This window comes from Mesoplodon mirus (assembly GCF_964341445.2).
Source record: "Mesoplodon mirus genome assembly, chromosome: 11".
Lineage (NCBI taxonomy): Eukaryota > Metazoa > Chordata > Mammalia > Artiodactyla > Ziphiidae > Mesoplodon > Mesoplodon mirus.
In genome coordinates this window covers 95,502,524-95,530,409 of record NC_138987.1, presented here as the reverse complement: position 1 = coordinate 95,530,409, position 27,886 = coordinate 95,502,524, and the positions used below count along the sequence as shown (strand labels likewise).

Below are 27,886 nucleotides of genomic sequence, written 5' to 3'. Positions count from 1 at the left end.
CCTTTAATGCAATCATCCAGCTACACTACTCAAGCAAATACATGTTATTTCTGCTGTGGCTAATTTATGTATTTCTGTACTCTAGGCATCATTCAATCACTCCACTTAGAAATGATTATTATCCTCTATACCTATTTTTCTTACCTCTGAGATATATCCTTTAATTTCTTAGTCATAGTTATCTCTTCCCTGCTTCAGTCTGTGAAGGTATATCATCCACAATTTCCTACTTCCTGACAACTATAATTCAGCCCTTATTTTACTCCCCTTTGTACCAACATGCTGCTGCATATAACCACTATTATGGACTCCTGAAATATTCTTGGTTGAACCTCTAGTGAAATATCTACATGCCACTCTTAGGCAGTACAGATTTGAGAGTCATAACAAGTCCATGGGGTCAATACGGTTGGGGTACATGAATTTTAAGGCCTTTTTTTCTCTCTCTCTCTTTCTCAGGGGAGGTTCCAATTGGAAGAAATGCCATATGATCCAGAAAGAGTGCCTCGTTACCACAACAATGCCTACATGTACCTGGAGCCCTTCTACAACACAACTCACAGCTTCCTTGCCCTCCAGGGGCCAAATGGCATCTTGGAATGTGGCCGGCCCCATGAAGTGCTGGTGGATTATTACATCGATCCAGCTGACGTGGAACCTGACCGGGAAGTCATCTTCACCTACTATGTGAGACTGGGAAATGGGGATGGGTGAGAGTGTGTTGGGAAGGAAAAGGAATAAAGACAGTGAGCTAGACGGGGTGAACAGACAGTCTGGATAGAGATATAATGCAAGCCACGTAGATAATTTCTAAATTTTTAGAAGCCACATTAAAAAAATTAGAAGAAAAGAGGAAACTAACTTTTAAAATATATTTTGTCTAACCTAGTATATCCAACATATGATCATTTCCACATGAAGTCAACATAAAAAATTATTAATAGATATTTTACATTCTGTGTTTCAGCTGCATTGCAAATCTTTGAAACTCAAAGTATGTATTTTATACTTAAAGGAGTTTGGACTAGTTACATTTCACAGGCTCCAGTAGTCACATGTGGCCAGTGGCCACTGTGTTTATATAGGTATAAAAGATGGGGGGAAATGGGGAATAAAGAAATTTTGAACAGGAGTCCAGGGAAGTTGTGTGGGGAAATAAAACTAGGAATAAATGAGACAACGTTGCTGACCAGGGCTGAAAGGGAGCTGGGTGGATGGGTAGGAGGGAGGATGAGGAGGGGATGGTGACTCAGAATAAATTTCATTGGTCAGTATTTTTAAATAGATGACATAAGGTTAAAAATTAACATTGAGGGCTTCCCTGTGGCGTAGTGGTTGAGAGTCCGCCTGCCGATGCAGGGGACACGGGTTCGTGCCCTGGTCCAGGAAGATCCCACATACTACGGAGTGGCTGGGCCCATGAGTCATGGCCGCTGAGCCTGCGGGTCCGGAGCCTGTGCTCCGCAACGGTAGAGGCCACAACAGTGAGAGGCCCGCGTACCACAAAAAAAAAAAAAAAAAAAAAAGAAAGAAAATTAACATTGATAGCAGCTCTGCTGGGGAAATAAAGTCACAACTTGTAGACTGAAAGAAATATAAAGGCTAGCAGTTTTACTGGTCATCTTGATGATTGTGAGGAACTTAGACTCATGTGAACCTTGGGTTTGATGGTCCAGAGTCTCTTTATTCCCTTATCATCTCCTTAAAGTCTCTGAGAGAATTTCTCCCCCTGAATCATTCCAGTGTCTTCATCAAGTTAAAACAATCATCCTAAATAACAGAATGAGGAGAGGTAGGTGGGAAATAATAAGGCAGAGTGATAATACATGTACTGTCTTCGGGACAGAAGTGTGGCGAGGCCTAGGAGAAAAGTGGAGTTGGGGCTGATCAGTGTGGAAGATAGTCTGAGAAACTGGCCATAGAGCCCTTGACTGGAGCCTGAGATGCCTGCCTGCTTAGAAGGCATCTCAGTGAATTCAGTTTCAAGGGAGAGTGAAGAGGAAGGGAGAGTTAAAAAGAGATTTCTCCTCCAGAGAGTCAAATGTCAGAAGGACTCAAGACAATTTCAAGGTATACTCATTTCCACTGAATTTTTTAAAAAAAATTTTTATTGATGTATAGTTGATTTACAGTGTTGTGTTAGTTTCAGGTGTACAGCAAAGTGATTCAGTTATATATATATAATTTATATATATATATTTAATTTGTATATATATAAATTCTTTTTCAGATTCTTTTCCCTTATAGGTTATTACAAAATATGTATAGTTCTCTGTGCTATGCAATATGTCCTTGTTGGTTATTTATTTTATATATAGTAGTGTGTATATGTTGGTCCCAAACTCCTAATTTATCCCCAACCCCTTTACCCTCCACCGAATTTTCAATTGAGTGATAATTTTTAAAAGGTTGTAAGAAACAGAAACAGACTCACAGATATAGAGATCAGACTTGTGGTTGCCAAGGGGAGGGGGGAGGGAGAGGGATGGACTGGGAGTTTGGGGTTCGTAGATGCTAACTATAACATTTAGAATGGATAAACAACAAGGTCCTACTGTAGAGCACAGGGAACTATATCTAATCTCCTGCGATGAACCATAATGGAAAAGAATATAAAAAAAGAATGTCTGTATAACTGAGTCACTTTGCTACACAGCAGAGATTGGCACGTCATAGTAAATCAACTACACTTCAATAAAAATAAATTTTTTTAAATAAAAGGTTGTAAGGATGGATTTTAGTAGACTTTATGTTACAAGGATTATAAAAGAATAAAACTTAGAGATCTTTAAGAAAAGGTGTCAGCTATCTATTCTCTCTGGCTCCGTGGCAGTGGTGGCCTTTGTCTCCTCCCACCCACCCCATGGTTCTCGCAGACCTCCAACTGGAGGAAGAGTCATCAGGGCTCTTGGTACCATCCAACATTTGACAAGCTGAAGGACGCTCCATGAAGTACTGACCTGGGCTCGAGAACTACGAAAGGAGCCTCTCCTTATGGAGAGATGCAGGGATTGGGCCAAGGCTAAACTCCTCTAACTTCTATGTTGTTGATGACTTCTTTTTCTCTTCCTTAGTTAATAGGGAAAGGGAATTTGCAGATGGAGTGGCAGAAACGCGTGACGTCTAAGAGAAAAGGTGAGTGTTCATGCATCTCTTGGAATACTTAAACTTTAAATTTCCAAGAAATAGTTCTTATACTAGAAGCAAGAGTAAGAGCAATGAGAACAGACCATAACAGTAACCACAGAAGAATAGGATAGTGTGAAGCAACCTGCACCATGAGACCTGCAGCTGGCTCAGGAAGAAATGCAAACACAGGGTTGGATGTCATTGGTAGGTGAGTGTGTACTCCCATTCCTGAATATCCCCTCTTCCCTTTCAGGACTGAAAGGTTCCTTCTCTCTCTCATTGACCTTCAACTCCAGACTAGCCCCTGATCCTTCCCTGGTGATGTATGCCATTTTTCCCGGTGGAGGTGTTATAGCAGACAAACTTCAGTTCTCAGTGGAGATGTGCTTTGACAATCAGGTAAAATGGCAGTTGAAGAGGGTGAAGGAAATGTCTGGACGTAGAGAGAGAGCCTGTGTATGCTGGGGTTGGAGATAAGGCAGGGGCGGGGAAAGAAGGAGTTAATATTGAAGCTGGATATCATGTTCTCTATCTTTCGCACGGTCTGTTGAACTCTCCCGCTCTCCCACTTCTTTTAAAAGGTCATGCTGGGAAGTCATATGTTCTGTATAGCTATTCCACAAATTCTCTTTCTTTCTACTTTCTGTCTTTGAAACTTTCTACATTATTCTACCGTGCTGCTTAGTTTTTCCAATTGTATTACAAGACACTGTTTCTAAAGGGCAATACTTTACAAAGAAAAATCAGTATAAAAATGAAGGAGTGAGCTGGGGACCATACTTAGGGCATGTGGGTGATGCCTGTTTCTCCTCCTCTCCAGGCTGACCTGAGCCCCACATTATCCTTTTCTCTTCTCTAGGTTTCCCTTGGCTTCTCACCTTCCCAGCAGCTTCCAGGAGCAGATGTGGACCTGCAGCTCCAGGCAGCTCCCCAGTCCCTGTGTGCGATCCGGGCCGTGGATGAGAGTGTCTTGCTGCTTAGACCAGAGAGTGAGCTGAGCAACCGCTCCGTGAGTGGTCTGCTGACGTGGTGGCAAGAGGGAGTCAACAGAGAAGACAGGCTGACCGCATCAGAATTAAGAGAATTAAGAGATGGATTCCAGGCAGTGGGAAAGAGAGTCTCAGGGAAATATTGCATCTCCACAAGGTGGTAGCAAAGCTACTGTAAGAACGCCCAGTGAGGTTGAAGATAGACATGGCCACAGAAATGATGATATGGGGACTTCCCTGGCAGTCCAGTGTGCTTTCACTGCTGTGGGCCCAGGTTCAATCCCTGGTCAGGGAACTAAGATCCCGCAAGCCATGCGGCATGGCCAAAGGAAAAAAAAAAAAAAAAGAAAGAAATGATGGTATGAGAAGGACACGGTTAATACGGTCACAGTGATCAGTATCAGGAAAGATGAAATAGGAGATAAGGGTGACAGATTATGAAAAAAGATGAACTAGAGGAAGGGGTTATGATGGAAGAAATTGTGGAATAATGAAGAGAAATAATACAAGAGCAGTAAACTGTGCCACCAGAATGAGAATCTGAGAGAAGTTTCTCAAGTGATTTTACTATGTCAATATTTTACTTTCTTAAGAAAAAAAATTTTATTTCCTTTTCTGTCTTTTCTCAGGTCTATGGAATGTTCCCATTCTGGTACGGTAACTACCCCTATCAAGTGGATGAATATGATGAGTGTCCAGGGCTTCGCCCATGGGAGTTTTCCCAGCCCCGCATTGATGCAGTGCCTGAGGAGCGTTGGGGCAGGCTTTCTTACATGTGGAGGCCTTGGTACTATGAAGGCGTAGCTCTTTTCAATTTTTTCAAGGTAAATGTTCTTACCCATTTTGTTCTCATAGAAACAATTGTGGTGGGAGGGGCAAAGGAAAGCCCACATCTAATAAAACGGGCAGAGTCATATGGGCACTGGCAGGGGCAAAATCTTGAAAGAAACTCCTGACGGGTAAGGCAGCCTCACTTGGTCCTCATGCTTGTAGAAGTCACCTACTGACTGAGGCTATACACTAGTCCTCTCTCTGGGGTCTCCCAACATTGAATTCCATGGGATCAGCCAAGAAGGAAAAAAATGAAGAAAGGTAGACCAGAAGTCTCTATTATGAAAGCTACTGCCCCTATTTTATCTACAGAAGTTTGGGATGCTTTGGCCCACATCTGACCAGGAGGTCTCCGAGGTCAGGTAGTGGGTCTTGTTCATCTTTGTATTCTCTATCATGCCTGATCCTTCATAATGCTCAATATATTTTTGTTGAATTGATTGAGCTGATACGGTCTCTGCCCTTAGAAATTTCAGTCCAAGTCAAATAATCAGGATACAGTTACTAATATTTGGAAGAAGTATTAAACATATTGAACGATGAAATAAGTGGAATACTACTATTCAGCCAAAAAAAGAATGAAATCTTGCCATTTGCAACAACCTGGATGGGCCTTGAGGGCATTATGCTAAGTGAAATGCGTCAGACAGAGAAGGACAAATATCGATTGATGTCCCTTGTGTGTGGAATCCAACAACAGCAGCAACAGCAACGAAACAAGCTCATGGGTACAGAGAGCAGATCGGTAGTTGCCAGAGGTGGGAGGTGGAGGGGGGCAAAGTGGGCGAAGGTAGGCAGAAGGTGCAAACCTCAGTTATAAAAGACATCAGTCTTGGGAATGTCATGAACAGCAAAGTGACTACGGTTAGTGATACTGTAGAGCACATTTGAAAGCTGCTAGAGAAGAGATCGTAAAAGTCCTCATCACAAGAAACAAATGTTTTGTAATTATACATGGTAATGGATGTTAACTAGACTGGTTGTGGTGGTCATTTTGCAAAAACGTATGTATATGTGTGTATATACATACATCTATCTATCTCTCTCTATATATAAACACAATGAAATAAGTTTAATTGAAAAGCTTTCACACGAGCTGGAATAGAAGTGAACCAATCTTGGTGGCTGAGTATTTGTCTCACAATGAATAGGCAAAGAATGTGTTGGTTTAACCCTTTGAGGGTGAAATTTGAGGCAGTAGCCCTTGTAGTAAGGGAGAGGACCTCCTTAACTCTTTATTCTCTGATCCCTTTGGTGCCTATCAGGAAGTGGGCCTGAAAATACTGTCCAACGCCAGAATCAGGAAGCCAGTAGATTGCAGTTACCGAACTTCAGGAGACAGCGCTGCAGGTAAGCTGCCTCTGTGGCTTGCAGATTCACTGAGATATTTAGCATCATGGAACTCTGAAAGCTCCCTCTTTGCCTCCTATTCTTGCACTGAGCCAGTAGCCAGAATGATAATGGATTGTGGGTTATAGATGAAGGCAGTTTCCCTAGGATCTCTCTCTCTGTCTCTGGGGAGGGCTTTTGAAGCCTGAAGCCCTTATCTACTCATTTCCTGGCCAGACGTCCGTGTCTATCATTTCCCCTGATAGCCTCATGACCAGTCAGTTCCTCAGTGGTCCTTCCTCCTCATCTCTCTCTCTCTCTTTTTTTTGAAACTAATTAATTAATTTATCTTTTTATTTTTGGCTGCGTTGGGTCTTCATTGCTGCTCATGGGCTTTCTCTATTTGCGGCGAGCGGGGGCTACTCTTCATGGAGGTGGCTTCTCTTGTTGCGGAGCATGGGCTCTAGGCGTGCGGGCTTCATTAGTTGTGGCATGAGGGCTCAGTAGTTGTGGCTCTCGGGCTCTAGAGCGCAGGCTCACTAGTTGTCCTCATCTCAGACTGGATGTTCTCTGCTTCCCTCTGAATTTCTTGCTGGTTTTCTCTCCACCTCAGTTTATCACATGACATAAGTCTTCTGCTTTTTCCCTTGTTCTTGGTCTCCTTAGAAACCAGTGAACGTCCTCCAGGAACTTTAAGGATACCACCAGTTCAGTCAGAGGATTCTCAGGTTCGCCAGTACTTCCCGGAGACTTGGCTCTGGGATCTGTTTCGTGTTGGGTAAGTGATGCCTAAAAGGTATAACAAAATTATATATACAGTGTAGATTCAGCAGAGAACTGACTCAGATAATTTCTAATGAACCTAAGTCTCAAGCCAAGAAGGTTTAATGGGGATATGAGAACATGTTTCTTTCCCTGAATTCTTACACAGTTATATACAATCACTCAAAACAAATTTACACGTCTTCACATTTGCACAGTGCAGACAGTGCATTCTCACTGCAGGGCCACACAAACGGAAAGGCACATTTGATATTAGTTTGGTTCTTGCCCACTGCTTACCACCTCATTTTGACAAACCCTAAGAAGGCATATTCTCACCGATTCAGAGGGCACTGGGCTCTCTTACAGATATGTTTGCACACAGATGCTCACCCACATGTGCTCCCCCTCCTCACATCCTCAGACAACCCCCCTTCTCCCATACTTGTACATCCTCTCTTGAAGATTCACACTCTGAGATTCATGTGGGCCACCATTTCGGTTGCCTTTTTGCTTTTTCCCCCATGCACAACAGCAACGAAATATTCACTTCTGCAGACAAATTTGTAGCTTAATTCCCAAATGCCTTTCTCCTGCTGTCTGCTTCACCTGGGTTCTTGTATTCTCACAGTAACTCAGGGAAGACGTCTGTCCCCGTCACAGTTCCTGATACCATCACCACATGGAAGGCCATGACTTTCTGCACTTCCCAGTCCAGAGGCTTTGGTCTTTCACCCACTGTTGGACTGACTGCCTTCAAGCCATTCTTTGTTGATCTGACTCTCCCTTACTCGGTAGTTCGCGGAGAATCCTTTCGTCTTACTGCCACCATCTTCAATTATCTGAAGGAGTGCATCAGGGTAAGAGCTGGGGATGCAAGAAGCAGGTGTCATTCCCTAAACTGGAAGCATACCAATTTTCCCTGAGAAAGAAATGAGATGTCAGTGTCTCTGCGCCCATATTTTCCTAAACCTCTGTGTATTGTCTCCTTTACTCCGACCCTTTATCACTCAAATATCTTCTTCAGGTTCAGACTAACCTGGCTAAATCAGAGGAGTACCAGGTGGAACCAGGGACAGACTCTCAGGCCTCCAGCTGTCTCTGTGCTGATGAATCAAAATCCTATCACTGGAATATCACAGCTGTCAAACTGGGTAAGAGAAGGAAGTGGCAGATGGGCAAGGAAAGCACAGAGACTGAGAACTCTACCCTTTCCTCTACTGTATTTGCTTTGTTTTCTCTTTCCTCTTCTTTGTATTTGCCTCTATTTTTCTCCCTCCCAAGTCTATGTTATAAAAAAAATAAGCGAATATTCTTTGGTAGATGACCAAAACATTATCCACACTGGACTATTTTGAGAGTGAAAGAGGGAGATTTTAATATTTACGCCAGGACAAGAGATATGTTACTAGTCAAATACTTACTATGGGCCAGGCACTGTCCTAACTGTTTTACATGAATTAACTCATTTAATCATCACAATAATCCGATGAGATGTCATTTGCTCTTGGATTAAGTCCTTGCAACTCAAAGTACAGTCTTTGGGTGTATTAGTTATCTACTGCTGCTTAACAAATTACCCTAAAATTTAGCAGCTTAAAAGAACAAACATTTATTATCACACAGTTTCTGTGGGTCAGTAATTTGTGCAGTTTAGCTGGGTGCCTCTTGCCCAAGGTCTCTCATGAAGTTCAGCCAGGGCTGTGTTCTCATCCAAAGACTTGCCCAGGAGAGAACCCACGTCCAAGCTCATTCCAAAGCCTTTGATCCTCATGGACTGTTAGACTGAAGGCTGCAGTTCTTGGCCTCAGGTGTTGGCTAGTGGCCTCCTTCAGTTTCCCATCACATGAATCTCCCCACTGGGCTGCCTCATGACACGACAGCTGGCTTCCTCCAGAGGTCATGGCTTGAGAGGAAGAGTGCACCTGAGACAGAAGCTGCAGTCTTTTTTATAACATAAGCTCAGCCGTGACATCTCATTGCTTCTGCCCTATCCTCTCCATTAGAAGTGAATCACAAAATCCAGGCCACAGACAAGGAGAGGGGATTACACAACAGTGTAAATATCAGGAGGCAGGGATCACTGGGGTCCCTTAGAGGCCACCTACCGCAGAATGCGGGCCCCACCCTAGATCTACGGAAATAGAGTTTGTATTGTAACAGACAAGAGCCGCAGGTGATTTGTATGCCGTTAGGTTTTGCCGTTAAGTTTAAGAAGCACTAGTCTAGAGGGGAAGAGACCTCATTGGTACCTCTGCCAATAGGGCTGATGTCTCCCTTTTGCCCTCTTTCTTCTCAGGTCATGTAAACTTCACCATCAGCACTAATATTCTGGACAGCAATGAACTCTGTGGGGACAAGAAGGGGTTTGTTCCAGAAAAGGGCCAGAGTGACACACTCATCAAACCAGTTCTGGTCAAGGTGAGTTTTCTGCAGGCCTAGCTTCAGAGGTAGAGGCAGCAACCAAGCCAGGGATGTCCAGTGTGTGTCTAACCATGTCAGTTAGTCTCTTGCAGCAGTCTTACTCCAACTCCAATCAGGCAGCTCATCTTTATCCTTCCCTGACCCCCTTCTGCCCTTAACTACTTGCATAACCCATACTGATGGTCTATGGAAGTACCATACAGTACCTGTTACTTTGTAGACACTCAATGAATGTTAGTTTCTCTTAAGAAAATCCCTAATGTCATCATTCGCTGCTTCCTGTCATCATGAACCCCATTGTCAATCCTGTCTCTTAGAAGTTTCCTAAACTTATCCTTAGCTCTAGCCCAGAAAGAATTTTACTGAGAGGCCCCTCCCTGGTTTGAAATGGAATCCTTCTGAATGTCAAAGAGAAGCTCTGTTCTCTCCAGTTCTGAGTGAAGCCCTGGAGCACAGGCAGGGCCTCTTCTCCCCATTTCCCTTCCCCTTCCTATTCCTTCAGTGCCACCTGCCCTGATACTCATCTATGTTTTTTCACCCATCCTTGTCTCTCTCCATGGCAGCCGGAAGGAGTCCCTGTGGAGATGACACACAGCTCGCTGTTGTGCGCCAAAGGTGGGTGAACACAGAGAGGGGTTGGTGTGAGAATTCCCTTAGCAACAGGAGATCTTCTTAGGCAAAAGGAGGAATATACAGGACAAGAAGAAATAGGAGAGTCTAGGGGTGCCATTCCCAATGGGGCCAAGTAGCTGAAAGGCAGGATGAAGAAGAGAAAATGTACAGCACAATTATGTCTCTCACTGGAATTTATTTTCAGCAAAGACCACTGTGAATAGGGTAAAAAAATCTACCTCCAACCTACGGAAAGCACTGGGTACAGAAAACCCTGGATTATGGCAAGTTTCTCTGTGGTTTGGGCGTGAGAACCCCCACTATTTACACCTTTTATTGTTTTACCTTTTCTCTGCCCCTCATAGGAAAAGTGGCTTCAGAATCCATCTCCCTGGAGGTCCCTGTGGATGTTGTTCCTGATTCAGCCAAGGCTTATATTACTGTTCTGGGTAAGCAACCAGAGATTCTTGGCTCAAAAAGGAAAAATGGGGCCAGAGGCTGCCAAGGTGTGGCATGGGTTGAGGCCTATGGCCCTACCTGGAGGAAGGTATGGTAGATTAGAAGTGATGAAGGAAGAAGAGCTTATTTTACAAAGTGGGCAAATACAGCCTGTGCAGTGCAGATGGGATTAAACAGACATATACTCTGGTTAAAAACAGAAAAGAGTCTGGGCAGGAGGAAGTTAAAGTTCGCTGAAGCTTGATATGTATTTAGGTTTAGGTCTATAAATTGGGTGGAGGGGAGATGAAATGTTTGCAGGAACCATTTAAAAATGAGGACTTTACATATTTGAATACAGTTTTGGGAAGATTCAACCATATTTACATAGGACATGCCACTTCTTTAGGCAAGGAGAGGGAGCAAATAGAAAAACATGAGCTTGAAAGTTGTATCAAACTGGCTTAGGATCCCAGTTCCGCCATTTAATAGCCATGTGACCTTGGATAAGTTAATGAACAATTTCGGGGCTTCCCTGGTGGCGTAGTGGTTGAGAGTCCGCCTGCCGATGCAGGGGACATGGGTTCGTGCCCCGGTCCGGGAAGATCCCACATGCTGTGGAGTGGCTGGGCCCGTGAGCCATGGCCGCTGAGCCTGCGCGTCCGGAGCCTGTGCTCCGCAACAGGAGAGGCCACAACAGTGAGAGGCCCGCATACCGCAAAAAAAAAAAAAAACAACAAACAAACAAAAACAATTTCGATCCCTCTTTTCCCTTCTGTAAGACAGTGATAATAACCTACCTTTCAGGATTGGTGTAAAGATTAAATATAATAAATTTCCCAGCACAATATCTAGCACATAGTAGAAGGCCTATACATGTTAGGTTCTTTCTGTACTCTAACCCCCTACCCAGATCCCTTCCAGGTTAAAGTGTCTCCGTTTTGGCTGTATTTGATTTATACCTCTGGTACAGCACTCACCTCACTGTATTATAGCTCACTGTCTCTGTCTGTCTTCCACACTGCTTTGAGCAATCCTTGAGGACAAGGGCCATGTCTTTTTCATGTTTGTTCTTAGTACAGTTCCTACAGTTGACTTTCAGTACATATTTGCACATTTGAATTGCACTCAATGACTAAAATGCAGATGTTCATGAGTCACAAGCTTACTGGCTTGTGACGTATATGGAGTGGTCAAGAGACATAACGAGGAAAAGCGTATCAGGAGTGTGTGTGTGTTTGGGAGAGACTTGGTGGTTTGGAGGGTGATGTATTTATATGCAGTGGAGGCACTTAGAGATTGAGACTAAGCATTGCAGGTTTTGTTACAAACCTCATCAGCTTCTTAAAAGCCATGAATGCCCTCAGGTGGCCTACATACCTCTCTGTGTACTCCAGCACCTTGTACATACCCGATATTATATATGTTATACTTGCTTATAATAAATTAGCATTGCAATGTATTGTAATTGTTTGCCCCCCTGACTATGGGCTCTTCGAGGTGGAGACTGTTGCCCCCAAGGTCACAGAGTAGGGACTCACTAAATGATAGTGAATACGTGTTTGTTAAATGTATGATAATAACTCATAAGGGTTCCTTCTTCTGCCACCACCTTCCTTTCCTCTCCTTTTGGATCCCAGGGGACATCATGGGCACAGCCCTGAAGAACCTAGACAGTCTGGTGCAGATGCCAAGGGGCTGTGGGGAGCAGAACATGATCTTGTTCGCTCCCATCATTTACGTCTTGCAGTACCTGGACAAGACAGGGATGCTGACTAAGGAAATCAAGTCTCAAGCAATGGATTTCCTGAGGCTAGGTGAGTTGGTTCACTCTTTCTTCTTGGACACCTTGTCTAGCGCCTATGATCGGTGATAAGACTCAGGGAAGTTCAGCCCCTGAAGTGTCCCTCATCCTTGAAAGCCATGGGGGTGTTTTTTGAAGTTATCACTGTCATCTAAAACCACATCTGTCTTCCCAGGGTACCAGAGGGAGCTGATGTACAAACACAGCAACGGCTCCTACAGTGCCTTTGGGGAGCAGGATGAAAATGGAAACACATGGTAATGTTGCCCAGTTCCCCATGAGTTCTGTACCCCAGAGCATAATTCCTGAACCCTCTGGAATTATTCCTCTACCTCTCCCCTTAACCCCATTCCTTCTTGCTTTCTATCCTCTACCACTTTAATACTGTTTATTTCAGCTTCATGTATGGTCAAGCCCCTCACTCTTCTCTCTGACCTTATACCTCCCAGTTCTTGCCCCCATGAATGCCAATTAATGCCTCCCTTTTCCAAGCTTCCTATGGCATTATGTTTCCTCAACTCCCCTCCTGGGACCATTCAACAGAATAAATTGTAGAACTATTGCACCCTCCCCTGGAAATCCACCCTTATGCCACATTTCCCTTTAACCCATACAGGCTGACTGCCTTTGTCACAAAATGCTTGGGCCAGGCTCAGAGATTCATCTTCATTGATGAGATGAACATCCAGGATGCTCTCAGGTGGATGGCGGGAAACCAGCTCTCCAATGGCTGCTATGCCAACGTGGGAGAGCTCTTTCACACAACTATGAAGGTGCGGACCTGCCCAGGGGCCCACAGCCCACTACTGTGTCTGGGAGGAACTTGTACCTCTGAGTGAGCAGAATCAAGAGAGCACCGGCCTGAGAGTCAGTTCTTCAGGTCTCAGGCCTGGCTCTGGGTGACCTTGGTCAATATTCTTAACCAGTCTGAGCATTCAGCTTCCACATCTGTAAAATGAGAATATGTACTAGAATATGGTTCTCAAAGTATGGTCCCCAGATCAGCAGCATCGGCACCACCTGAGAACTTGTTTGAAATGCAAATTCCAGGGACTTCCCTGGTGGTCCAAGTGTTTAAGACTTCGCCTTCCAGTGCAGCGGGTATGGGTTCTATCCCTGGTCAGGGATCTAAGATCCCAAATGCCTTGCGGCTAAAAAAGCAAAACATAAAACAGAAACAATATTGTAACAAATTCAATAAAGACTTTAAAAATCTTTTTTAAAAAATCAAAAAAATCTTAAAAAAAAAAAATACAAATTCCAGCTCTCACCCCAGACCTACTCTGAGGAACTCTGAGAGTAAGGGCAGCAGTTGTGTTTTCACAAGCCCTCTGGGTGACCCTGATACTTGCTAAAGTTTGAGAACCACTGGACTAGAAGATCTCTGAGCCTTTTACTATTTCCCTAAGTCTGAAGTAAAGCCATTTCCTCTGGTGGGGACTCCTAGACAGCCCAGTGTCTTTTGTAAGGGGTTTACTCTCTGGCAGGCACTAAGTACTCTATCTGATATTCATATTTAATGTTTACAACAAATCAACATGCTAAGCACTGGCATATCATTATTAATTCCATTTTACAGATGAAGAAACTAGGTGCAGGGGTTAAGTAAATTGCCTGAGGTGAATGCTAGTGGGCGGCAGGACTGTAATTTGAACCACAGCACTTGGATTCCAGGGGCACTGTTCTCGCCCATTCACTGCACTGCCTGACCTTTCCCAACACAGCAAGGTGTCAGGGTGCGGGCAGCTTGTTCAATTCAGAGCAGACCGAGTGAGAGAAAGACGTACCAACTTTCCTAGAGGAATCATTATTGCTATTCCAGGACCTAGATTAAAAATCTTGAGCGCCGGGACTTCCCTGGAGGTCCAGTGGTTAGGACTCTGCTCTTCCACTGCAGGGGGCATGGGTTCAATCCCTGGTCTGGGAACTAAGATCCTGCATGCCGTGTGTTGCAGCCGAAAAAAAAAAAATTAATTAAAAAAAAATCTTGAGCATTGAAAACCAAATCTCTATATGATTCATTAGTGTTCCTTATGCAGGATCTTCCCAGTGTCCCCCATATGGAGGAGTAGTACAAGCCAGGACGTGACTAGAACAAGATCTTAGAGGTTTCTCTTCCTCCTGTCTTACCAGAGCCAGCCAGTCTCTCAAGAAACCCATCATTTATGTTGTCAAGCTTGGTGGCTCGGTCCTTACCGGGAGCTCCAGAGTTAAACCCACTGGGTTCAAATCCCAGTCCTTCAGCTTATTAGTTGTGTATTTTTTAATATAAATTTATTTATTTTATTATTTTATTTTGTTGGCTGCTTTGGGTCTTTGTTGCTGCGCGCAGGCTTAATTGTGGCGAGTGGGGGCTACTCTTCGTTGTGGTGCGCAGGCTTCTCACTGCGGTGGCTTCTCTTGTTGCAGAGCACAGGCTCTAGGCGCGCGGGCTTCAGTAGCTGTGGCTCGCGGGCTCTAGAGTGCAGGCTCAGTAGTTGTGGTGCACGGGCTTAGTTGCTCTGCGACACGTGGGATCTTCCCGGACTAGGAATTGAACCCGTGTCCCCTGCATTGACAGGCAGATTCTTAACCACTGTGCCACCAGGGAAGCCCACAGTTGTGTATTCTTGAACAAACTATTTAACCATGTTAAGTGTTTGTACTCTTATCTATAGAACAAAGATAGTAATTTAGATTACATATATATTTTTAAAATTTGCTAATATCCTTCTGTGAAAGGCATTAATCAAGGAAGGTGTTACTGGGCTTCCCTGGTGGCTCAGTGGTTGAGAGTCCTCCTGCCGATGCAGGGGACACGGGTTCGTGCCCTGGTCCGGGATGATCCCACATGCCGCGGAGCAGCTGGGCCCGCGAGCCATGGCCGCTGAGCCTGCGTGTCCGGAGCCTGTGCTCCGCTACGGGAGAGGCCACAGCAGTGAGAGGCCCGCGTACCGCAAAAAAAAAAAAAAAAAAAAAAGGAAGGTGTTACCTATTCTCCCCTGGAGAAGAAGCTGGGCTTTATGCCACTTGAGGGGAACGTCCATTTGGGGGAAGCTCAGATTCAGTAAAAAATCTGAGAATAAGAGATTTTCTCCTTATCCCCCCAACGACCCCGTTTTTTTAAACCTGTTATCCTTCCTAACACCTTATCTTGGGTTTCCTAAATACCCTCTCAGAGCTGAAGACCTCATGTTACTTCTTGCAGGTTACCATATAAGGCTGTGCAGTTATTGAAGTCCAGCCAGTTCTCCCCTCCACTGCGTGTCCTGGAGGCTTGGGGCTGCGGTCAGCCTGTGGAAAGGAGCGCTTTTTTTTTTTTTTAATATTTATTTATTTATTTGCCTGTGCCAGGTCTTAGTTACGGCACTCAGGATCTTTGTTGCCGCGTGCGGCATCTTTAGTTGAGGCATGAGGGATCCAGTTCCCTGATCAGGGATGGAACCTGGGCCCTCTGCGTTGGGAGCTCAGAGTCTTAACCACTGGACCACCAGGGAAGTCCCAGGAGCGCTTTTTAAAAAAAAAAAATAATAATTCATCCGTTCAGAGGGGACACCTTTTTGCAATGTGCATGCAATTCTTCGTGTGCTGGCTGCTGCCCTGACTTCCTGTCTCCATTTCCATCCAGGGTGGAGTTGATGACAAGGTCTCCTTGACTGCCTACATCACGGCTGCGTTGCTGGAGATGGGAAAGACCGTAGATGTGAGTTTCTCTAGCTCCTCCCCTTGACACTCTCCTGATCATGCCTGTTTCCTAGAGAAAGTCACCTATTTTTGTCCCTAGCCAGCCTTTTAAACTCAAAAGAGGATATGATGATTTCCTTATCACTGCCTCTTTTAAAAGGAATGCCTTATAAATTCAGTTCTTCATCTTCACTTTTTAGAACCCGATGGTGAGTCAGGGTCTGCAGTGTCTCAAGCCTTCTGTCTCCTCCACCACCAACCCCTACACACAGGCCCTACTAGCTTATACTTTTACTCTGGCTGGGGATATGGACATCAGAAACATTCTTCTTGAAAAGCTAGATCAACAGGCTATCATCTCAGGTATGTTGGCCATGTTAGGAATTTTTTGCTTTCTTGTTTTTATTTTATTTATTTATTTTTGGCCATGCTATGTGGCTTGCGGGATTGAACCTGGGCCCACCACAGTGAAAACGCTGAGTCCTAACCACTGGACCGCCAGGGAAATCCCAGGAGTTTTTTGAAATTGTGAAAATATGTGAAAAATTTCTCTAGTCTCCATAGTCCCACATATATTCAATTCTAGGATTCATTTTAGTAAAAGTTAAGTCATAAAATCATTGTTAACAGTTTTGCGGGAAAGCCCCTGAAAGTCCTCAAAGGCATGTTATATTTTTAACATGAAGAGAAAATAGATGGTAGAAGCTAGTCAGAGAACGTATTGGCGTTGGAGAACCACCCTTTTGTAGATATTTAACAATTCTTTGGTGTAAAATCATGGAGTTTGATGGGGTACGACTTGAACTTGGAGATTTCTCAAGGTCCTTTTCAAACTTTTGGATGTATTTAGAATAATATTTGATATTCTGGGAATTCCCTGGCGGTCCAGGGGTTAGGACTCGGCGCTTTCATTGCTGAGGGCAGAGGTTCAGTCTCCAGCCGGAGAACTAAGATCCCGCAAGTGACGTGGTATGGCCAAAAAAAAATTCGATATTCTAACAGATCTTGTAAATACAATATTAATGAATTTTATTTACCTAGCTGTTTATTTAAAATTATACTTCCAGGCAGAAACTTAATCTCAGCTTTCATTTATACGATTGTCGTTGTCAAGTTGTCCTCTCATATGGCCTCTGGGTAGTTTTTTGGCCTGTGTATAAGCAACTCTAGTCGTGGAATGGGGATCTCAGACAGTGGGTGGAGTGATATCTGCGCAGGTGTATATTAGTTTAATGTGATTAACTCTTCTCCATTACCTTGCATTGCAGGCTCACATGTTTTCTTTTGTTCTTCCACTTAGATTGCCTCCTGTGGGCTATGTATTTATTATCTCTAACCTTATATGTAGTTAGACTTCTAGCTTCCACTCTTCTCATTTCTACTTGCTGTTCTTTGTCTTCAAGTTACCTGCCATTGTGGCTGTCACAGAGTCGGGATTTGGTCTCATATTTTATTTGCTCACCCTCATTAGCGTTTCTTCTATGGTTTCTCAGAGTTCTTATGCATGTTCTGCCATTTTTATTCTTAAAATGTTAGACCTTTGATTAAGGAAAATAAATGCTGAAAATTAAAAAAATTTTGTAAGCCAAAAAAAAAAAGACCCCAAACACATAAAATTCTTAAAAGAAGTTTCTACTTACATATCCCCATTAACATAAGAATTTATAAATTAACAAGGGAGGTTTTGATATCATTGCTGGAGGCATTTATTGATGCTCCCAGGTTTACCCTGGGGAATTATGTGTGGGTGTACACACACACACACAGACACACATCCTTGCATATACATTGTGGCCAATAAATCAGAAGATTTGAGAAATCTTTTTTTCTAACTCACAATTAATTTTTGGTTGGTACTTTCTCTGATTTAAGGTGTAGCATTTACAAAGTGAATATGGGAAAGTCATTTCCTTCTAAGACTTTCCTAATTATGTGTTTTTCTCCATAGGAACGTCCATTCACTGGAGCCACAAACCTACTCCATCATCGGATGCCAGCCCTTGGTCTGAGCCTGAGGCTGTAGATGTGGAACTTACGGCATATGTATTGTTGACCTGGCTTAGCAAAGCCAACTTGACTCCAAATGAGATAAACAAGGCCACTGGCATAGTGGCTTGGTTGACCAAGCAGCAAAATGCATATGGAGGGTTCTCTTCCACTCAGGTAAATAGCCTGCTCTCCTGCCACTTATCAGGTAGGATTAGATCCCATGTGGAGAGAGAGGAAAAACTATCGCCCTTGCCCTCTAGGTCCAGGGACTAATCATTCTGTAGAAAGGGAGAAAATCATGCGAAAAATATATAGACGGGTTCATAAAATTAGGTCATTTGAGCACATAAATAGTACTATATGCATTTAAGTCTCTTTCTTTGTAGAGTATGAAACATCATGAGATCTATGTTCTACATGAAAAGAGGACATGTATAATTATGGCTAGATTTACATAGTCACAAATTAGAAAGCCAATTATGGGGTCTGTAAGCTTTTGCAAGATTTTACGGGTATACCTCCTATTTCAGGTATTGGAAAGCTGGTAAGATATAGTCTTTAAAAAGTTTACAATCTAGAAAGAAAACTAGGAAAAGTTGTATATATTACATAGCAGGATCTGGTTACAGAACAAAGATACAAAAGGTACAAAATATTGAATTTCAAGAGGGAGAGAGACCTCATATCAGCTTGAGGGATAAGAAAAGTCTTCACAGGGGAATGGCATTTGAGGGAGATCTAAAGGGACATGTGAAAATTTTAGGCAACTATTGAAAGGAAGGGGGAATAGTCTGAGTAGAGACACCCATTTGCAAAACCGTAGAATGGCTGTTGGGAAAACTGGTTTAGCTGAAGCATAAAGGGACTTAGTTGAAAAGGTAGGGTAGCTTCATATTATGAAGGGCCTTGCATGTCAGACTCAGTTTCTGCCTAATTCTGAGGAGCCATTAATTTTTTTAAACTTTGTTTCAGAAAGATTAATCTGCCCCTTGGACATGGGATGATTTAGAGGAGAGAGACACTGGATTTGAAGAGATCAGGAGACTATTTCATTTGTCTAGGTTAGGGGTAAAGAGGAATCGAATTGGTGGGGTGGCAGTAGGGAAAAGAGGAGGTAGAATTGTGTGATAAATTCAAATAATGTCATAAAAATCATCTTTGATGATCACAAAGAGAATAGCCATTAATTCATTTGTTCTGTAAATAGTATTAAATCCCTACTCTTTCCATGTCACTGATGATACAGAGGTAAACAAGAAAACACATTTTTTGTTCTCATAGTGATTATAGTATGACTTGTTGAAATTAGGGCCAGTTTCACTGAGGATGTAACGTGTAAAGTAGACCTGGAAGAATGAACAGATTTTAATAGATGGAGTGTCTGGTGTAGATGTTAAGAGTTGATGTTAAGACCTTGCATATGGTAATGACTTAATTGGAATTTTAAAAAGTTGTATGGTACTATGTTTCCTTATTTCAGGGAAATTCTTGGCCAAAGATCAGGAAGGATTTCCTTCTCCTTGCTGAGCCCTAAATAATTATATAATTTTAGAAAGCAGAGGATGGAATGTTTAGAATTCTCAGTGACAGATATATGCCAGAGTTGCTTTTCAATAAAATCCTTGGCTATTACAAGAAGTCACATATCATCCACTTTGGTTTTTAGGTGATGGTGAGGTCCCATTCCTTGAATTGTCTCCACATGTCCAAGGAATAAAGCCTTCCTGGGCTCCAGGTCACAGAGCACAGACAAAAAGTTGTTTGTAGAGGGCCAAGCTGCACAGATATAACTTGTTCACAGCTTCCCCTGGGTTGATACCTGTCTTCCTATCTTTATATGACAGTGTGATGTCTAAATATGACTATTCTTTTTTGTTTGGGATAGGGAGAAGTGGGGTTCCTTTATTCTGCAGTAGATATTTGACAGTTTTGAGCATACAGAAATTCTCATAACACAGAGTGAGATATGACAATTTTGCAGAATATCTCATTCTTTTTTTCTTTCCTCCAGTTGTAATTTATATAAATCATGTTTTCAGAAAGGAAAGGCTCACACTTTTTATGTGATGCCATGCTCTTTTAGAAACAGTTTATCTGTCTTTTTCCCAGATGAAGAAAAGATTGTCACATGTCATAATAGCTAAGAAGCTTTGTCCTTCAAGGAGGGGTTTTCCAAGGATCCCCTGATACCCTGTGCCACAGAAGATCATTATGCAATTAAATAACTTTGAAGAGCATGCAATTTTTAGGGTTATCAAGTGACTGCTGTTTCTTCCCCAAATAAGGAAATTGTAAAATATATATTGAGCAGTGATCCACTCACTTCTTTATTTTTTTAGTTTTTTTTACCAATTAAAAAAAAATTGGAGTATAGTTGCTTTACAATGTTGCATTAGTTTCTGCTGTACAGCAAAGTGAATCAGTTATACGTATAGATATGTATACTCTTTTTTGGATTTCCTTCAATCCACTTACTTCTAACAATAGCCCGTTCTGAAGCTAGGTTTCATTGCTGAATATAAATATATGAAATTAGCCTAATGACCCATGAATGTTCAAGAATGACTTGATGGTGATTTTCTATGCAGGTAAGATATTATGATTTCTATGTCAGCTTCCCCAGCATTGGTGAATGTGGTTCTTAGATACTTAGAGGAGGTATCATCCAAGCTAGCGAACAACAATCAGGTGTGTAGGTTACAGGGTTGTTGGAGGTTAGTTCCAATGGCCCACAAAACAGTAAGCATATGCCTGATGCCTGACTGTTTTCCTCAGGATACTGTAGTTGCTCTCCAAGCTCTTGCCAAGTATGCCACTATTGTCTATGCGCCGTCTGAGGAAGTCAACCTGGCTATAAAATCTGCTCAGAATTTCCAGCACACTTTCAACGTTCAAGCTGCCAACCGGTTGGTGCTTCAGCAGAAGACTCTGCCCGATTTCCCCGGGGTGTACACCTTGGAGACTTCAGGCAAGGGCTGTGTCTATGTGCAGGTAAGCAGGGCTCCAGGAGGACTAGTGTGCGTTGGGAAGGAGAGTCTGAGGACATCTCTGCCTCTAGTAGAACTTTCTCTCATCTACCTTATTTGCAAGGAAAGTCGTTCGAACCGTACCCTCTTTTTATTTTTTATTTCTTTTTTATTGGAGTAAAGTTGCTTTACAATGTTGTGTTACTTTCTGCTGTACAGCAAAGTGAATCAGCCACATGTACACATCTATCCCCTCTTCCTTGGATTTCCTTCCCATTTAGGTCATCACAGAGCACTGAGTAGTGTTTCCTGTGCTGTACGGTCAGTTCTCATTAGTTATCTATCAAACAGAACAAGCTTTAAAATCCTTCCCAACTCTGATCTGGTTATCTGTTTCCTCCAACTAGGTGGTGCTGAGATATAATATTCCCCTTCCTCAAAGTGTGGATGCCTTTAGTCTTAGTGTGGACATAACAAAAGCTCAGTGTGAGCCAAGTATTTCACCTCGATCCTTGGCTCTGACCATCCGTACCAGGTGAGGACAGCGGAGGTGCGGTGGGGGGCACCTAGACCGTGGAAGCTGAGCTGGAGAGAGTGAGAGAGAGAGAGAGAGAGAGAGAGAGAGAGAGAGAGAGAGAGAGCGTGTGTGTGTGTGTGGCAGATGCACAGTGTGCCGAGAGGGAAGATAATGGACTCACACAGGTTTTCTTCTTTCTGCCCTCAGTTATGCGGGGAGTCGCAGCTCTTCCAATATGGTTATTTTGGAAGTAAAGATGCTTTCCGGGTTCAGTCCAGTGGAAGGCACCAATCAGTTAGTAAGTTGCTTCTGTTTTCTGTCTCTGAAGGGGGCTTATTATTATAGCTTTTAATTATCATTAAAAAGCTGGTGAAATGGGCATCATGGTTTATACATACAACTCATGATTTTATTATCTAAATGGGCTACAAAGGTGCACCGGATATATGATGTGGAACCTGTTATAGTCTTGGTTCCTTTTTCTTACCTTTTCCACAGTATATATTGTTTCTGCAACCATGGCAGAGTTTTGGAAGATTACTCTAGGGGATAGGGAAGGCTCTGGCTCTCAGTCTCCTTTTTTTTCTCCTTTCTTATTCAGCTTCTCCAGCAACCACTGGTGAAGAAGGTTGAATCTGGACCTGACACAGTCACCATCTACTTGGAAAAGGTAGGGATCAGGAACCGAACCAAAGAGCTTGATCACTTAGGTGTCTTTTCAGCTTCCCTTCTAATGTACATGTCCTACTGTCACATACACGAGGACGAGGAACCTGGGAGACGGAGTTCACAGCCACAAGATGAACTCCACTGGTGTACTATAAAATACCCCTTTGCATCTCCAGGACACACTATCTAACAGATACAGAATGGGAGCCATCTGTGTTATTTAAAAATTTCTAGTAGCCACATTTAAAAAATTAAAGAGAAACAGATAAAATTAATTTAATTATATATTTTATTCAATTTTATATACCCAAAATGTTTTTTTATTTCACCATGTAATTAATATACAAAAGTGTGAATGAGGTCTCTACATTTTTTTTTTTTTCTTACTACCTCTTTGAAATCCAGTACGTGTTTTACACTGACAGCACGTCTCACTTCTGACTGGCTACATTTCAAGTGCTTAATACCCACATGCAACATGACAGCTCTGGAGAATAACAGAGTGGTTAGTAGCTGAGGCTCTGATGCCAGAGTGCTTGGGTTAAAATCCTGTTTCGGACATTGGCTGCAATTGTTGAATGATTGTTTCCTCATCTGTAGAATGAGGGTGGGTAGTGGTAAAAATAGTTACCTATCTCATAAAGTGGTTGAAAGAATTAAGTGATTTAAGACATGAAAAAATATTTGGAATTGTACCTGGTATGGAGTAAACCCTCAATAAACATTAGCAATTATTATTATTATTTTATAATGTAATGTTAATGTTAATTAATTTTCATTAGACATTGTATGTAACTTTTCATTTCAACCGAATAAGGAGTTCTCAAGGACTAGCAGTGTTCTAAAAACTGTTACGATGCTTATTTCATCATACTCTATTTAGCACAAGGAAGAAAGGTGGCATTATTATATAACTGACAGACAAGACTATCTCCAATTAAAATTTACTGTTGTTAGTAATGTTTTCTGCTCCCACACCAACTAATTCATCTAACTGTGGTTTATCTGCCAGGGGGTGGCTCTTTAGGGTAAGTCCTGTATAGTTTCTTTTGAGACAACTCTGGCTAGTGTATCGGGAAAAACCCTGAAATCATGATATTGTAGTTGTTTTAACATTTTGCAAAGTTTATGATGCTTTCATACACACCTTCTTTGAGTCTCACATGGCACCCCTCCTTCTATGTAAGGAGGCTGAGGCTGAATTGATAGAGTGAGTGTGCTTGTCAAGTCATCCTGTTTGTCAGTGTTCAAGCTGGGAGTAGCACCTGGGGATTCTAATTTCCATGACACCATTCCTGAGACTGCAATGGCAGGCCGGTCAGTGTAACCAGCCAGCTTTGTCAGCTTCTAATCTGAGACATCAAGTCTAATGGTCTAAAAGCCAATCGTCATGATTATATCTGTGACTATTTCCTTTTCCTATGTATCTTCTCCCCTTTTCTCTTGATCAGCATCACCAGAGGACACCCTGATTCACATTTAACAAGTTATTCTTGGTTTTATTCCTCTTCTCTGTTGTTTTTTGTTATTTGCTTGCTTGGTTTGGGGGGGTCTGTTTCATTAATTTCTTCATTATTTCTTTTCTTTATTTTGGGCTGAAGGGAAGGGGAAAGGACATTTTTTGTTATTCTTTGTCTAACTTCTTAAGTTGAATGCCGATTTGTTTATTTTTAGTCTTTCTTATTTTCTGATGAATATGAACTATAAATTTCCCTCTAAGTATACTCTGTCTTTGTCCCACAATTTTTGACAAGCATTGTTTTTATTACCATTTAGTTCTATATCTTAATTTTTGGGGAAATTCATGGGATATTTAAAGCCATATTTTTGTTACTAATTTCTAATTTTATTGCATTATGGTCTGAGATCATGATAGTGAGCCTCTGAAATGCATAGAAGTTTCTTTTGTGACCTAATATATGATCTTTTTTGGAAATATTCATTGTGTGCTCCAAAAGAATGTCCATTCCCTTTCTTTTGGGTATGGATTTGATCTAGATCTAAAAGTCCAAGACGATTATTTCTGTTGTTCATGTCTTTGTTATCTCTGCTTATTTTTCTGCTCAATCTATCAGTTTTGGAAAAGGGCTTGTTAGAATTTCTAATTACAATTATTGATTTGTCCTTTACCCATTTATCTATGCAATTCTGTCAGTTGTTTCTTGATATATTTTTCAACTATATAATTAGGTATGTATATGTTATAAACATATCTTTTTCAGTTTTCCTTTTATTAGTATACACTGTGCTTCTTTTACACTAATTATATGTGTGTGTGTGTGTGTATATATATATATATATATTTCTCTACTTTAGATTTCTACGTACACATGCACTTTTTTTTTTTTCCTTAGATTCTATTTGGTCAGATATTAAGGCTGCTATCCCAGCTTTCTTTTGGTTTATATTAGTCATTTACTTTAGATCTTTATGGTAACTAAATGTTCAACGAGAACAGTGGTTCTGAAGATTTTTTTCCAGGACCCCTCTCTACTCGTAAATGACCTCAAAGAGCTTGTGGTGATGTGGGTTACATCTATTGACATTTAACTTATTAGAAATTAAAACTGAGAAAAATATTAAAATATTTATTGTCATTTAAAAACAACAAAAATAAACTCACTACATTTTAATATAACATTTTATGAAAAATGTATTTCCCAAAACAAACAAAATAAGAATAGCAGATTGTTTTATGTTTTTGCTTTAATATTTAGCTTAATCAAAGAGAGTGAAATTCTCCTGTCTGCTTCTGCATTCAATCTGTTGCAATATCACACATCAGGTAGCCCCCTTACACTAGTATAGTGAAAGAGAATGAGAGTGAAAAAGGCAAATAATGTCTTAGTATTATTCCAAAAAGAATTCTGATCTCACAGGCTGCCAGATACAGTCTTAAGGATCCCTGAGAGTTCCTGGACCATGCTTTTAGAAGCACTATATCTAAAGAAATCTCTTTGGAAATATCTTCCAATTAGGTGTTTCTAACTTCCTATCTAAATTTACAACATAGGGACTTCCCTGGCAGTCCAGTGGTTAGGACTCCACTGCTCCACTGCAGGGGTCACAGGTTTGATCCCTGGTTGGGAAACTAAGATCCTGCAAGCCACGCTGTGCAGCAAAAATAAAAAAGTAAATAAATACATAAATTTACAACATAAATCTTATTTTCTTTTTATATTAGATTAATTTATGCAATTGTTTTGAACTCTCCATTTATTCACTTATTCAACAAATACTTATTGAGCCACCAATATATGCCAGATACTCTTCGACGTGATAGAGATGCAGCAGTAAAAACAGTAGACATGACCCCTGCCTTCATGTGTTTGATATTCTAATGGAGAGACAAGCAATATGCAAATTTTAAAAGTACACATATATGTGCACACACTCACACACACACACATTCAGGAATAATTTTAGTAGTAATCAGTACTATGCAGGAGTGTGGTGGGGGTAGGCCAGGATGTGATTGTTTTAAAGTAACGTGGTCAGGGGACTTCCCTGACGGCCCAGTGGTTAAGACTCTGCCTTCCAATGCAGGGGGTGCGGGTTCCATCCCTGGTCGGGGGAGCTAAGATCCAACATGCCATGGCCAAAAAACCAAAACAGAAATAAACCCAGAAGCAATATTGTAACAAATTCAATAAAGACTTTAAAACTGGTCCATGTCAAAAAAATCTTAAAAACATAAATAGATAAAGTAAGGTGGTCAGGAAAGGCCTCTCTGAGGAGACGTCATTTGATCAGAGACCTGAATGAAGAGAGAAAGGCTATCGGGAACATACAGGTGTTGGAGTGAAGTGGAAGCCTCCATTCCTTTGGCCACTTCACTTAATTTAGTGGAGGAGCCACGGGTTAGAGTAGACCAGGAACAGACCCATTTTACAGAAGGACCAGGAAGCGGTAAGATGCTAAGAAGAAAAAGCCAGGAAGACAGCAGGAGGCAATATTAGGAGGAGTGGCATAGAGCGGAGGTAGAAGGGCTTCAGGAAATCTGTGTGAAGACAGCAAGAGTCTTTTAACCTCCACCTGACAGAGATGGTATTTTCACTTTTGTTTTAATGTGATGTTTGTCTGTCTTCCCCACAGCTTATTAAGGAGACTCAGACCTATACCTTCACCATCAGCCAAAGCCTGTTGGTCACCAACCTCAAACCAGCAACCATCAAAGTCTATGACTACTACCTACCAGGTGATGGCCAAGACTTATCTGCATCTTGCAACATACTTCTACTTCATTCTTCATGATATCTTTCTTAATTTTACAGATACTCCTTTCCAAGCCAAGTGCACATAATTATATTATCTCCTAAAGCATTTTAATTCAATTATATGCCACTTAAAAAAGTCTTCTGCACTAGACATATTTTATACAACGTGGTCCATAGACTGAAAGAACGATGTTCTCTAAAGACTAACTATTCTTAATATTTTTGCTGCAATGACTAATTTACTACAAGTGTGCAAATATTAGTCACTGGAAACTTGCTGTAATTCTGAATGTGCTCATAACCTGTAGAAATCTTTTGAAGAGGGTTAAAGCAGTAACTTTTATGTAGTATTTTCTCTCTGAATGTATTAGGCCTGCAATATAATAATATATGTCATTTAATTTTACAGATGAACAGGCAACAATTCAATATTTGGATCCCTGTGAATGAGGTAAGCCCAGAAGAAAGAAGGCTGGGCTTTTGGGTTAGGGTGGCAGAAGTTAAGGAGACGTTCTTCTGAGTTAAGGGTATTATCTTTTGGAAGCTTATTTTTGATAAAGTGGCCTTTCCTTTTTTGTCCTGAACTCTTTTATTAAAAAAAACTGAGGTATAGTTGTTGTACAATATGTCCTAAACTCTTGAAGAGAGAATAATCATCTCCATAGTTCACATCAGAAAAAGTTAATAGTGGCATTTGTGTGAGGGGTTCTATGTGATTTTTAAAAACAGTATTTTCTTTTTTTGGCTGAAAATTTTCCTAATTATTACATTATATATCTTTTTATATAAAAATACTAAGACAAAAGTAAAGATTACCTGATTCTACTTCCCTGAGATAATACTCTAATAATCCCATCGTGTGTTTTGTGAGATTTTTTTTTTTCTAGTCAGGAAAAAACTCCTCTATAATTGTGAAGACTTTCTGTGTATCATAATGTCTTCTGTCTTTGTTTTTTCCCTCCAGGGTAGAAGATGGAAAGAGACTAAATGAATTCTCCACGACATTACTGGACAGCATTCTTCAGTCTCTTAAAGCAGAACCCGTTCGATCAAACAATTTGGTTTCCCTTGTTAAAAAACAAAATGCAGGACTTCCCTGGCAGTCCAGTGGTTAAGACTCCATGCTTCCACTGCAGGGGGTTTGTGTTCAATCCCTGGTTATGGAAATAAGATCCCACATGCTACGTGGTATGGCCAAAAAATTAAAAAAAAAAAAAAAGCAACCAAATAAAATTGAAGATTGAATGGCCTCTATTAGGTGATTTATGAATTGAGCAGCATTTCGTCTAGCAACCAGAAGGGTGCTCCAAGGGGTTGTACAAAATTGAAGATTTTTATATAAAGAAGGGTAGGGCAAAGGAGCTATTAGCAAAAGAAAAGAAAGACTTTTTTTTTAGGCCACGACATCTTTTTTGGGGGACTGAGGGGGAGGGAATGGCAAGGGTTTTACGGCATAGATTGCCTCTTCTTCCTCTGGGGGATGGAGAAGGCCCACGTGGCAGATGACCTTGTTGGTGCTGACTGGAAAACTCCAGACTAGTTGATTA

General features: G+C 41.6%; 1 protein-coding gene across 1 annotated transcript in view; it reads left to right on the top strand.

Moving 5' to 3' along the window:
* A2ML1 (alpha-2-macroglobulin like 1) overlaps positions 1–27,568 on the top strand; it is a gene marked incomplete at its 5' end in the record, with an annotated part of 42,492 nt that extends 14,924 nt beyond the window's left edge. Inside the window, 25 exons of the mRNA XM_082635620.1 lie at positions 460–687; positions 3,075–3,135; positions 3,383–3,528; positions 3,989–4,138; positions 4,748–4,942; positions 6,215–6,312; positions 6,952–7,056; positions 7,672–7,900; positions 8,068–8,194; positions 9,340–9,461; positions 10,028–10,079; positions 10,442–10,525; positions 12,155–12,331; positions 12,494–12,575; positions 12,935–13,091; positions 15,926–16,000; positions 16,182–16,344; positions 17,930–18,144; positions 20,746–20,961; positions 21,344–21,471; positions 21,661–21,751; positions 22,055–22,123; positions 26,218–26,320; positions 26,749–26,790; positions 27,304–27,568. Coding sequence (XP_082491746.1) covers positions 460–687; positions 3,075–3,135; positions 3,383–3,528; positions 3,989–4,138; positions 4,748–4,942; positions 6,215–6,312; positions 6,952–7,056; positions 7,672–7,900; positions 8,068–8,194; positions 9,340–9,461; positions 10,028–10,079; positions 10,442–10,525; positions 12,155–12,331; positions 12,494–12,575; positions 12,935–13,091; positions 15,926–16,000; positions 16,182–16,344; positions 17,930–18,144; positions 20,746–20,961; positions 21,344–21,471; positions 21,661–21,751; positions 22,055–22,123; positions 26,218–26,320; positions 26,749–26,789 — 3,114 coding nt within the window. The 3' untranslated portion in view covers position 26,790; positions 27,304–27,568. The remainder of the gene's footprint in view (positions 1–459; positions 688–3,074; positions 3,136–3,382; positions 3,529–3,988; positions 4,139–4,747; positions 4,943–6,214; positions 6,313–6,951; positions 7,057–7,671; positions 7,901–8,067; positions 8,195–9,339; positions 9,462–10,027; positions 10,080–10,441; positions 10,526–12,154; positions 12,332–12,493; positions 12,576–12,934; positions 13,092–15,925; positions 16,001–16,181; positions 16,345–17,929; positions 18,145–20,745; positions 20,962–21,343; positions 21,472–21,660; positions 21,752–22,054; positions 22,124–26,217; positions 26,321–26,748; positions 26,791–27,303) is intronic.
* Between the last annotated feature and the right edge of the window lie 318 nt (positions 27,569–27,886).